The following is a 13,410-nucleotide window of genomic DNA, read 5'->3' on the forward strand; positions in this document are numbered from 1 at the left end:
TTTAGTTTTTGGGTTCAATTTGAAATTTTCTTCAACTAATAATGTCACTTTTTACAAAGATTTCTTACATTATGTTGTTTAGCAGAATAAGGGTATTTTGTCGCTGCCTTTTGTGTCAATTAATTTTATGTTCTGACGTCGGTGATAGAAACATTTGGTATAGATGATGGATTTGTGTATGATCTGTAATTGAAAGTTTAGATATAGGGTGCCGCCCCAATTGACATTCAATAAATTTAATATTTCAGTCAAGTAAATGACAAGATTTACCGAACAAAAGAGGACAGAATAGGGGGAAGGTGCAACCAAATGTTGTCGATTTTTTTTCTTCTCCATTTTTATTAGAAAAAAAATGCAAATTAAAAGTAATTCTTACCCTAAAGCTACATGGTATAAATAGGGATGTAACCAAATGAAATAATTTGTTTTGACTCATTAAATATTTAACTAAACGTTTATTTTTATTAAGAAAATAAATTTAAGCTACTTTAAGTTTGCTTATATAAACAATCATCGTATGTTTAAACTTTATGAGTTTATTTTAAAAAGCCTATGAATAATTTGCTGTGAGTACGTGTGTTCTTTTTTTTATATATATATTACTAATGGAATTTTATTAATAATAAAATAAGGAATACTCTAAGCTATAAAAAAAATTCATAAAGAAAATGAATTATGAGAAGTTCAAGCAACTTGATTGACAAGTGTGCACTCTTTGTGTACACTATACATAAGAACAAAAAACCCCCGATATTTTATAAAGAAAAATGGTATAAACCATACATTTTTATTATATTAAAAATTTATTTTTTAAAAAATATAATACCAAAAACTTATTTTTAAAGATTATTTTAGTCCATTGCTTAAAAAAGGATCTAATAAATCTAAATAAAATAATAAGCCTAAATTATAAAATTAACTTATTTAAATATATGAATCCAACTTAAACATTATATCGGTGTGTTTATGTTAGGGCTTGTCTCACTTATTCAGTGTGTTAAACACATACAATCTATTCACACACACACGCACAAAACACAAACAATCTTTTTCGTATATTTTTTTTACAAAGAGTAATATTAACAAGTAAATAATAATTAATCCCACATAATAATTTTCTGTAAACTTAATTACACCTTGATTCTGCGACCTCACATATGTGTATGATTTCAGGAGGGTTGTATTAACTACAAAAATTATTTTATAGAATGTAGTTTATAGAATATATCCTGAAAAAACAATATCCCATTTTTATAGAATCATATGCAAGTAAGATTAAATATGGATACTTCTATAAATGTGTATAGCATATTGTTAAAAATAAAATATTAAATATAAAAGAATAGAATGTTTTTAAAATGCCTAATATATTATTTTTTTTATAATGTTTTCCATATCTGAAAATTATATTTGATCTTGACTAATTTAAGTCAAGTCAAAAAGAAAAACTCTTTTGAATATTCTACATTTTTACTTGTTGTTTACTAACAATGTTTTCTTAATTCCTTGAAATATGTGAGGCAACTAATTAAGACAACAATTTTTGCTAATTCCATTCCTCTCCGCCAATTGATACAGATTCCCTTGAAAAACACTTGTTGGACAACGCACGTGTATTTAAAATAGTGTGTGTAAACTAGAAATGGAATAGACCACCTTAAAGAAAAAGGAGAAGGAATAATTCTAAAGGTTTAACATAACTGGAAAACATGTAGTAGCAGTTGACTCAAGTACAAAACCCTTCTTGTCTCGGTCGTTGAATTACCCTTAATTTCTTTGTGTTCCTTCCAATCACATGGCATAGAATTTGAGGTTTTCCACAGAAGAAGATCTAGCTAGGAAGAAGAGACGAAGCAAAAGACTAGTTAGTGAGTGAAAATTCAAGTTGGAACCATCCAAAAGTGAGATATGGAAGCAGAGAGAGGTGGTGCACCCAATTATGAGCTTCAAGTTTCGTTCACCAACACCCCACAAGCCTTACACGAAATGGGTTTTGTTCAATATGAAGAAAACCAGGTCCTTGGCTTCTTGTCACCCTCTTCACAATCTCAATCTTCTCACCTCTCTCAATCCTTAAATAGTGATACTGGCGTTGTTGCTGTCACTGCCACGACCCCCACCGCAACCATCGGATTCATGAGTCATAGCGGACTTGTCACGAAAACTTGGAATAACGACCAGGTGGTTATATTCACTTTGCGATGTACTTTGCAAAATTAATCTCTATATTTGAAATTAAGATCGATCTAGTTCTCTATAATCTTCACCCTTATAATATTCAGTTATGGATTTTATTTACTTTTTGTGTTTTTTATTTTTTTGTGTCCTTTTCGATCTTAGGGTATTCAATCACTTGCCTTTCTAAAAAGAGTTGGGTTATGGTATTTAATTTAGGTAGGAACTCTGGATCCAAAGCCTGTCGAAGATGAAAATTGCACTGGAAATGGTAGTGATCAAGGCAACAACAACACTTGGTATATCCCTCTTCCAACTTCAATTTCATTCCACTACTTGTAATTTTTATGTCCCTCCTCTTTGCTCTCTTAACCTCCCTCTCTCTCCAAGTGCATGCACGAAAATATTTATTTGTTTATATATCCAATTAAAGAGATATTCTTCAGACACCAGATCAGAATATCTAAAAGGTCTCCAATCTTTATAAGGAAGGGATTGCTTCTTTTGTCTTCAAACAAGGTTTTACAAAACGGTTCATGACTACGATTTCATATGTAACATCAAGGTTTTTAAGGACTCATCTTCATATTTTTTTCACAAATTGCAACAAAAAAGCAGCCACGACCATAATTTAAAATCTCATTTAGGTTAGTATTGGAAGAAAGACCTTAAAGACTCAAAACTCAAAAGTCTTGAATCTTGACACTTGATGATTCTTGAATTCACTTATTCATCACTAGTGACTCCACATGTTCTCTCAAACAGATCAGTCGTCCATCTTTTATTTCTATTTTTTAACTTAAATCTTAATCGTTTGTTTCAATTTGAGAAATGCGATTAACGGGGATGAAGAAAGTTTGAAACTAATATTATGCTACATAATGTACCTGTTATGGTAGGTGGAGGAGCGCAGCTACAGAGAAGAACAAGGTGAAAATAAGGAGGAAGCTTAGAGAACCAAGGTTTTGTTTTCAAACAAGAAGTGATGTAGATGTGCTTGATGATGGTTACAAATGGAGGAAATATGGCCAGAAAGTTGTCAAGAATAGCCTTCATCCAAGGTAATATTCAAATCATGATTAACCATGGCTTTTATTTGCTCATTATGGTAAACCATATGTTAATTTTTAGGACAAATAATGAGTTGAATTAATTATCACACGAAAGTTGAATTATTCTTTTACTGCACTGATTCATCAAAACTGAAGTTAAAGCAGCACTTGATTTCGATAAAAGGAAGCCATAATAACTAGGACTTGAACTGAAAATTTTTTGCTCAACTACCCTATCAAATGACATTCATTGAATATAATAATTGCAAGACATTCAAGATGCGGGAGAGGTTGATGAAAAGATAAACATTATATAAACTATATACTTTTCAAGATGTGTGAAACTGTCTATGAACAGAAAATGTGTGGTTGAGTACACTGGCAATATCACAGGCATTATACCCGGGGGGAATGAAGGTAAAATGTCTTTTCTGGGAAAAAGTTATGTCGGTAGTGAATAATTTAATCAAATCTTGATCACAAGTCTCAAGATTTATTGGCATCATTCATCCTAGACTTTTGTTTGTAAGAAAGAAATGGATACACGAAAGTTTAATTACACACGGGGACAAAAGAAATAGAGGGAATCTACGACCTATATATTGAGGAAATAGAAATGATTCATGATCGTTTATTTCAATAATGCATAAATAATGCTGAAGGGATAATGCATTGTTGATGCACATTAATTGAGCCTTAGGCTTAACTTGAAGTCAAATATTGAAATGGAAGGGGGAAAATAGATATATGTGTATATCACTGATAATATATTTGGTGGGCTATTATTAGAGTTTTGACAATAAGGTGCACTATAGGGTCCCCTCTTTCGTACTCTATTTCAAAGCCATCCAATTTAATTTGTCGTGTTATTTCTATGACAAAGTTCTCCGCATATTTATCCATCACTGGGAAAGCCTGCAATTGAACTTAAAGTTTTTCCTTTGTAACTCAATCATTTTTCTGGTTTTCCAAATCCAATTTATGCTTATGTTAAAATGTCATAAAAAACTATTATAATTTTATACTAATTTTCATCTATTTTTTTAAAACGAAAACTGAAATATTATTGATAATGAAATGGAAAAGAGCACAAGATGTACCCTTACCACTCACAAAACAGATACAGCAAATTAAAACAGGAAGGTTCCTGCATAATTCTATACTGCTGCTCTAATAATGTACTTATTTTCATCTAATAAAGCTTCAATTTTTATTTTAATTGTTTATATTGCATTCCTTCTTCTTCTTCTTCTTTATAGTTTGTTATATGTTGTTTGATCATATCATTATATTATTATTATATTACTTTTAATTTAATTAATATGTTACTTGTTTCAACAACAACAAAAATGCATGGAGCCTTTTCATTCAAATATAATAATAACATGTATGTAAAACTCTCACAATTTTATACATCTGGTGAAAATATATGACTTATCGCTCAAGGTTCTTCTTTGTTACTTCTATATATGTATATGTGTGTGTGTTGATAAAGTACAATAAGTTTATTTTTCAGCTACATTAGAATGAAAGGTTTTATATAAGTTTTATCCTGAATGAGAAAAGGGGGAATAGAGTTATTATGGTCATGTGCCTCAATGCTACTACAGGAAAAGCTAAGAATTTAGTAAGTTAGTAGCGCATGAGGAGCAAGTTAGTTCCGACATCACTCACAATAAACTGTAAAAGAAAAAAGTAGTTTTAAAGGTGCGACTGGACCAGTTCAACCATATACTGGGATCTTCCTAAAATGTTTCCAAAATAGGCGACATGTTATAATATTTGATATGGAAGGTAATAAATAGATCATGCTTGCATTAAAACAATTTTATTCATTAATCTTAACCGGATCATTTATTTGGTCGGAATACTAGCTAGATTATAATAAGTTTAATTAACAAGTTATTGTTCAGACAGATTGAGTCATATACAGCAATTAATTTATCTCGTGAGAAAATCATTTTTTATATAAAAGTGAGAAAAATAAATTTAATCTTGTTCAGTCATACATAAATAATTAATATTAATTAAAAAATTAAAGTCACAGAATAATTAAAAACTAACATGATCTTGATTGGTTCAGCCTAGTTTTAGATTGGTTAAATTGTATTATCAATCCATATGATTGATGTTATTAAAGTAAGTAATTAGGTCATAAGTTTTTTCTAATCAGCGTTATTAGGTCATAATAAGTTAAAACCACACATTCATAAAATTTTGCATTAATATTTTTAAAATTTGTTCAATTAATTAACCCTGAAAAGGTTCAGCTTAGTTTTAGATTGGTTCAATAGTATAATCAATCCAATAACTTATTTAGACTAGTTACTCAAGTTTGAATCAGTTGGATTGAAACTAAGTGAATGATGCATTGAATTTGTTCAATTGGCCGTGTAAGTTAAATAAATATCAAGACTAAAACAAATATTCAGATTTACGTACATATTGAATATTTAGTTTGAGAAAAAGACAAGTTTTCTTTTGTCATCTTGATGTTAAGTAATATCTCATTCTTCTTACGAATTGATTTGTCGAATTCAATGACACTGGGTCTGGGTTAATAGACATATCTAGTCTTAAGGAAGAAAATGGGTTCAGGACCCTAGAACAGCTAGTTATGATTTATTCTTGTGTTAATTGCTTTACATATTTGTAACAAGCATATTTGACCCAAATGATATACATTTTCTGTGTATCTTAATTAAAATTGTTGCGTGCATGGGAAGGAACATTATAAGAACAGTTTTACTAGAGGTACTTCCGGACACTATTGCAACATGGTCAAAATGCTATTTATATCCTATATCATTAAACTAAAAAGCAAGATATCTGTTACATACCATCATAACAAAATTGCACTTAAAGATATTTACTTAGAAGTGCAATTAGGAAGATGGAAGAGTTATTGAAATTAATGACTTCATGGACAAAGGTTCATGGAACTGAAAAAATAAATGTTTCAAATATGATGATGGGACATGGTTGACATTAACATATATTATTTAACAAACAATAATTTACATCATAAAGTGATGCAGTACCAAACTTCACTACCAATTTTATTGAAAATAAATACCAGTAGAGGAATTACATTGGAGTGGGAGAAATAACATGTTTATCTTAAAAACTTTATTATTATTGTATAAAAAAAAATTTATATTATGAGTCAAGTTTAATTCTCTCTATATATATTGTGGGTTGACAATTAGTTTAGAATTTAGATGAATTCATGTTAGGCTTATATATTTAATGTATTTTGATGTAATTAATTTTTTATGTTTTGATGGATTTATATATTAAAAAGTTAACAAAAACCTAAAAATTTATCCATCACATGATTTAATTGTATCAAACGAATTAAATTGAATAAAATTTACAATTTAAGTCAATCAGATGTTTTTATGAAAAAACCGACAAGATTAACCAAAAGAAATAAAAAAGAAGGAAAAATCTACATGTTTGTTTTAAAAAAAATAACTTCATTGATATATTAGGCATAATTGATATTTTTTCACTTAATAGTTCGAAATAGCTCATTAAATAAATATAGTGAGCAGTGGATCAGGAGGCTAACTATAACGAACAACAAAGTATTTAAATTCAATTTTTATGTAGAGATAGAGCATGACTTCATTACTGATTCTTGATTAATTTATAATTACTAAATATTTTATTAAAATACTTTTTGTATTTGTAAATGTGAATTTATTCATGAAAGAATATAATTGTAAAAATTAAATTTTAAATGAAAAATAATTGGACGTGTAAAACATTATATAATTTCGATTTTTAAATAATTAAAATGTTATCTTTTTGTTTTATAAAAATCTCCAATTTTTTGTATTGATGAAAATACATGTTTTGAAACATAAATGCATATATAAAACATTTTAATTTAATAGCAATATATTGACATTGTAAAGCTTTTTATCCGGTCAGTGTACTATATCTTCATAAATTGTCAAATAACTGAAAATTATTAAGTTTTATATTAATTATAATAAAATTTTTACACTTAAGTATTATGTCAAACTTATGCTCTATAAGTTTGATATTATAATAATAATAATAATAATAATAATAATAATAATAATAATAATAATATGTACGCTCTAATAATTGTCCTTATTTTTTTTAAAAAAAATATACATTAATTTAAAATGATAAATATGTTGGATTGAAATGAAATTTCATTTTTTTTTTTTGTATTATATAATTCGATAATAAAACTTTGTGAGAAATTTGGACTAAACTTTTAATTTTTATATATAAAATCGACGGTAATCTTTTAGTATATAAGTAATTTAAGGGGTAATTGCATTGAACCTACATACATGAGCTTTGTGCTTATCACATTAGACATACGTGTTTATTAATTATAACATATACTGTATTTTACTTTATGCATCGTTATTAAATCTCAGCATTAAGGAATTATATAAATATCTACCACCCATATTTAATGTGAATTTTTCATTACCGCATATAATGTGAATTAATTACACTATTTTCCCTTGTACATAGAGTAGAAACCTGAATGTATTTAAACATGTCAAGAAAATTTAATTGTTTCAATTATAAATTGATGTAGTATAATTCAAAATTTATATATCGTCAGTGCTAACTATTTTATGTATGTTTTAAAGTAATTTCAAGTATGACATTTTGAGTAATTATTACAAGAATAAATAATTTTTAATCATGATATAATAATCTATAATTAGATGATGGTTTAAAGTAACTTTATACTGTATTTTAATTAAATCCATTGATATATTTCATAATTTTATTATCTTATAGTAGTATATATAAATAATACGTAGTCATTATAAGTATTGTAATCAATTATTATATATTAAAATGGTATATAATAATATAGCTATAAATTGTAGCCAATCTTGTTTATATATTATTTTAATAATATAGTTTTTATTTAATTTTTTTTACTATTTCTAGGGTTATTTATCATGATAATATTTTATGGATACAAAACAAATAACTGTTGTAAAAAAGTGAAATATTTTTGTTAATTTTGTGTTATATACTTATATTCATTCATTTGTTTTGTTTATTTATTGATCGAGTGAAGATCAATTATGGTCTTCCGAAGACTATTTATCAATAGTCCACCATGTTAAATTTTTTAAAAAATAAATAAATAAATCACCAAAGGTAAAATTTATGAATATGAGGAGTTTTTAATCTATATATTAATATGCACTTTTTTACCCTGTTATTTAATTGTAAATTATACAATAAGTCAGTAAACTTTTATTGATAACTACTTTTAAGAGTTATATGAAAGATGAATTGATTTCTAATTAACTTACAAGTGGGTGCTTATTAAACTGATATTAAAAATTACAAGTCTAAGGTCAACAGTACCGTCTGAAATTAAATAATCTCATTTTAAAGTAATTATGTATATTAATTATCCAATAATGGCAAGCCATCCCAATTCAAGTCTTTTTCCTTATACCATACCGCAAATGATTGCTAAATTTTAAAGGAATCTGAGCACAACAGAAAACTCCAACGAATATAATCATAGAATATAGAGAGAGGTCAAATTTCAGAAGCCAGCCTGCAAGTAAGGCTGGTTTTGTTGGATATATAGGTTCCCTTCTAAGATTAATATCTTGTTAAGAGAAATATATTCACAGACCATCGATAACTTCTATACGCAGTATCTGTCATGCACATCAAGAATTTATAGCCATTCATCTAGTAAATTAAAAAAAAAAATTATCCCTATTCCTCCGGTCGAAAGTGAAAAATTAATCTTTCTCAACATATATTCTTTTAGACTTGTAAATTTGATAATTAAACCCTAATCATATTTTAGTCATAAAGTATTTAAAAGATTTATGATTATGTTTGATAAGATATTTTATTGAGTTTTTAATTTTTTTTAAGTAACTGAAAAATTTATTTGATTATTCAATAAATAATTTTTTTAGTGACTTCTAACATAAATACTATATTCTAATTTTTTATATTTTCTTTTATTTTTATTTTTAATGTATTTATTCATTTTTTTAATTATTTTTTCAAATAAATTATAATTTTATTATTTTTTTGTTATTTTGTATTTTTCACATACTTCAAAAATTAATTTTATTAAATAATTATAATTTAATAAGTTAATTTTTCAATTTTCAACTTTTAATAATTGGCTACAACTTTCAGCTTTTAACTAATAATAGTTAATTTGTTAACTATCAAACTTGGGAATATAGTTATCACATCTTAAGTTTCATTTTGAGTAATTTAATGGACTAGCATAATGTCAATTTAAAGATTAATTCGATACAAAAAGCAAGATAAAAAATGAAAAAAAAATATCTATCTTTCAATTTTCTGATTTATTTACTCCTATTCAATTTGTTTCTTACTGGTCTATTTGTTGGGATATTGAAGAAGTTATTACCGCTGCACGCACAACAACTGTAGGGTGAAGAAGAGGGTTGAACGACTCTCAGAGGATTGTCGTATGGTGATAACCACCTATGAAGGTAGACACAATCACTCCCCTTGCGACGACTCAAATTCATCCGAGAATGAATGCTTTACCTCTTTCTAGTAAGGTCAATGTCATTTGCTTATAATGATGATCAGCATGTATTTAATTATGAACTCAATTAAGGCACTATGATATTATTGATAGATTGCCATGTACTTTGCCACAGAGTTCAGTGTGCTTCAAAGATGAACTCAGTCATGTCATTATTCAGAACTCTCAGTATCGATATGCTTGTTAAAACATTTCCCTAGATTTCTTTCTCCATATTTTTCCTATTTGGAGGGAACCACATTACCCCACAAAAAAATATTTTATCTTGTCCATATATTTGGAAGCTTTTTTTGTTGTCAATATATAGATTATTATTTTTTAGCTAGATAAGATGACCATGTGTAGGGATGTCATGGACTTTAATATCGTGTATAAGATATCTTGATCTTTGCAGTACTAGTACGTGTACTAACTGATATTATCTGAATACATTCTCTACTTATAGTTACGTATCACGTATCAGCTATTTAATGTGAGATACAATGATACGAATCTATGTATACCAATGTATGTGTACATGTTTTATTGGTTATTTTAAAGTTAATCAATATATAAAAGAAAAAATTAATTCACTTATTTAACAGAAACCACAAAATGAGTTCCATTTATGTGTTAGCACGATTTTTTTTTCGTAACGAACAATATACATTTTTATAACAAACTTGTCAAATAGATGACTATATCTTCCTTTCTTAATTTAATTTTCATATAAATAATAAAACATGAACATATGTTTCATGACGATTTGTATCATTCCTTCTCATATTAACTAATACTAGATAAGTAGCTTCTGAGAGGAGAGTTCAACCTAAAAGTAATATCAAGTGGAAGAACTCCATTTTTTTTTTCTGATCAGCAAAAATTGGAAGAACTCCATTTTTTTTCTGATCAGCAAAAAATTGGAAGAACTCCATGACTAAACTATTGCATTAAACTTCTTATTCTACTCAATGTAAGATTCATAGCATGCAGGATCGGTTCTCAGTTCTCACCTCATATCATATATACCCTTTTATAAACAACAAAACCTTAATATCATATCCCCTACTTTCACTATTTTAGTGTCTAACGAATTTAAGCTAAAGGTATAAAATAAGAGTATTGCTGGAATAATGCATGCTAATGTTGTCATAAGAATCACTTGTTATATATGTACATGTATATCCATTGAGTTCCTTAGATGAAAAGAACGCATTGCGCGGATTGCACATGCATTACGTAAAGACTATAGGATTGCAGATTTCTTTGCCAATTTGTCTTATTTTCAATCCGTAGCTCTTCATTTCTCTCAGAAAGTCCTCCTCTCGATTGAGTAGATATCTCAGAAAAGTTTCTGTTGTTTTGTGTTGATTTGAACAACTTTGGGCTTCAGTCCAACTTTAGAAATTCGGGTCGGGCCGGTGTATTTGAATGGGCCTAACATGGGCTTAATTTGAGAATTATATGCAAAAAATGCACAAGCGACCAGCTCCTTGGGTAATCATGGTTTTCTCTTCTCAGAAATACCGCGACTAGGAATTTAAGTACTCTAACTAGGTTCAACAATGCCATCTATATATGGTCTCAAGTGATTAACAAGCACTTTCTTTCATCACCAACTTAAAGACAATATTGTTGCTGAGGCATTGTAGGTCGAAAGTTCTTTAGGTGAGTTGGAAAATGCTATCAGTTCAAAAGGCTTGTCTAATTAACCACCATCTAGCTAGATATCATCTCTCACAATATTCAAGTGTATAATTCAAATGAATCTCTCTCTCTCACTCTTATCTAGCTTGACATGCATGTTGTGAATCTTCTTGAAAGAAAAGGGTGTCTTTGGGAAAGTGAACAAGGTGGTGTATTGTTGTCTACAGCTTAATTGTGTAGGAAGGTGATGGGTTAAGCCTTTCAACGAGGGCAATTCCCGTGTATAGTTGCCAACTTTTAGTTTGGAGCCTTGAGCAAATTAAGTACCAATGATAAGCCGGAGGAGGTGAGGGTATTCTTCCTTTGCCTTAGGTGACAATGTGCTACAAGGGATGAGACAAAGGATCAATCCCCTAAAGGTGAGCTAACTCCAAAAACGTTTGTTTTTTAGGGGTATTTTAGCAAGTTGTAATTACAATTATCTTAAAATATATTTAAGATATAGCTTGGGTATGAAATTTGCTAACATACACCTGCCTTTTTTTTATGCACACCTATTTTTTTTTATACACACTTATTTATAATAAAAAAGTTTTTTAACCAACTATAACTTCAATTTTCTTAAAGTACACTTAGGGTGTAATTTGCTAAGATAATCTTCATTAAAAATAAGTGTGTGTTAGCAAGTATCTATATTTTATTTTTATAATCCTTCTTTTTTGTTTATTTCCTTTTTTTTCTATTTTTTTTACTCATCTCACCTTTCATGAAGAAGTGTGAGAAAAACATTATTGTATTGCAATTTATTACTATGTCTGTTTTATGTTGGAATTAATGGTTTTATAATTTTATTCTTTTACGTGGGACATGTTCACAGTCATATAAATGCTAAACAGGTCTTGTTGTCCCTTACGGTTCATTAATGCATTTCCTAGCCATATTGTGTTTTTATTTTGGAATTAATAGCTTATTCTTTCAGGTGGGTACGTACATGTTCACCATATCATATAAATCTTAAAGGAAGTTTTCATGTTCCTTTATTGTTCATTCATTAATGCTCTTCGTACCCATTGTATTGCACTTATTTTACCTTTTCAAAAGAAAAATAATTCGAACTCTTACCATATGTTTGAATAAAGGAAAATAAAATAAGAAAATTTTACAAATTTTAAAAATCTTTTATTCGGTTGAAAAATAAAATAAATGAAAAGACAAAAAAATGACTTTAAGAAATAAAAAGTTCAAAATTTTCTCTCCTCATTTTTTCTTTTATTCAAAATTTTAAAATGTGCTCATCCTAAGGTAAATAGATTTAACAAAAATGCTGGATGGTACGAAAGTTTGTGAAGAAAGCAGGGCACAAAGACGCACGGGTGATTTCCATCTCATTTTATAATTATTTTTTTTATTTCATTAAAAACTAATAAAATTACAAAAACAAAATCTGTCTGATTTCGTCTCGATTCATGCATAAAGGATTCGTATTTTATAGGTTGCACTAGTTTTAATAAGAAACTTAATTGCTCACTTAAGCAACTAACCGAAGTCTTTAAATACTGTACCCCGCGAGTCTTTTATTATCTACTATTTAAAAGAAAGAACACTATTCTCCCATTTCATTACCGCTGGTAATTTTCAAGAAATGAAAGAAAATTCAGTAGTCATATACATTGTCATTCATCTTGCTGAGTAATTGTATGTAGAGTAACTATAAATTCACCAATATTCGTACTAATTCAATTCAATTTAGAACCAACTCAATCTTATTCGCATTTGTTCAATTGTACAACCGAAACATAACTTATTCAAACTAGTTAGCTGACCAATTCACTGGTTAGTTTGAAGTGGCATTTATAAATCACCAAGATCAATTTCATTGTAATGAATGCCCCAAGAGTTTATCTTTTATCTCAGAGCACCAGAAAAGCAAGCATAAAATTAAAACTAGGGTACTTTTAGCCAAAAGCAATAGTTAAGGAACTA

At 28.2% G+C, this 13,410-nt stretch overlaps 1 protein-coding gene across 2 annotated transcripts; it reads left to right on the plus strand.

The window, feature by feature from the left end:
- The first annotated feature begins 1,629 nt into the window (after positions 1-1,629).
- On the plus strand, positions 1,630-10,249 carry WRKY38 (WRKY transcription factor 38). 2 transcript variants are annotated; one of them, NM_001250616.2, is made up of 5 exons: positions 1,855-2,181; positions 2,395-2,474; positions 3,075-3,236; positions 9,648-9,814; positions 9,917-9,936. In NM_001250616.2, exons 1-4 carry the CDS (start codon positions 1,909-1,911, stop codon positions 9,808-9,810), a joined length of 678 nt encoding a protein of 225 aa, NP_001237545.1. In that variant the 5' UTR covers positions 1,855-1,908; the 3' UTR covers positions 9,811-9,814; positions 9,917-9,936. The 2 variants fall into 2 exon arrangements, with proteins under 2 accessions (XP_040867497.1, NP_001237545.1); XM_041011563.1 differs by having other exon boundaries at positions 1,630-2,181; positions 9,648-10,249.
- Positions 10,250-13,410: the final 3,161 nt, after the last annotated feature.

The sequence above is a fragment of the Glycine max genome, chromosome 18 (assembly GCF_000004515.6).
Source record: "Glycine max cultivar Williams 82 chromosome 18, Glycine_max_v4.0, whole genome shotgun sequence".
NCBI classification, from domain to species: domain Eukaryota; kingdom Viridiplantae; phylum Streptophyta; class Magnoliopsida; order Fabales; family Fabaceae; genus Glycine; species Glycine max.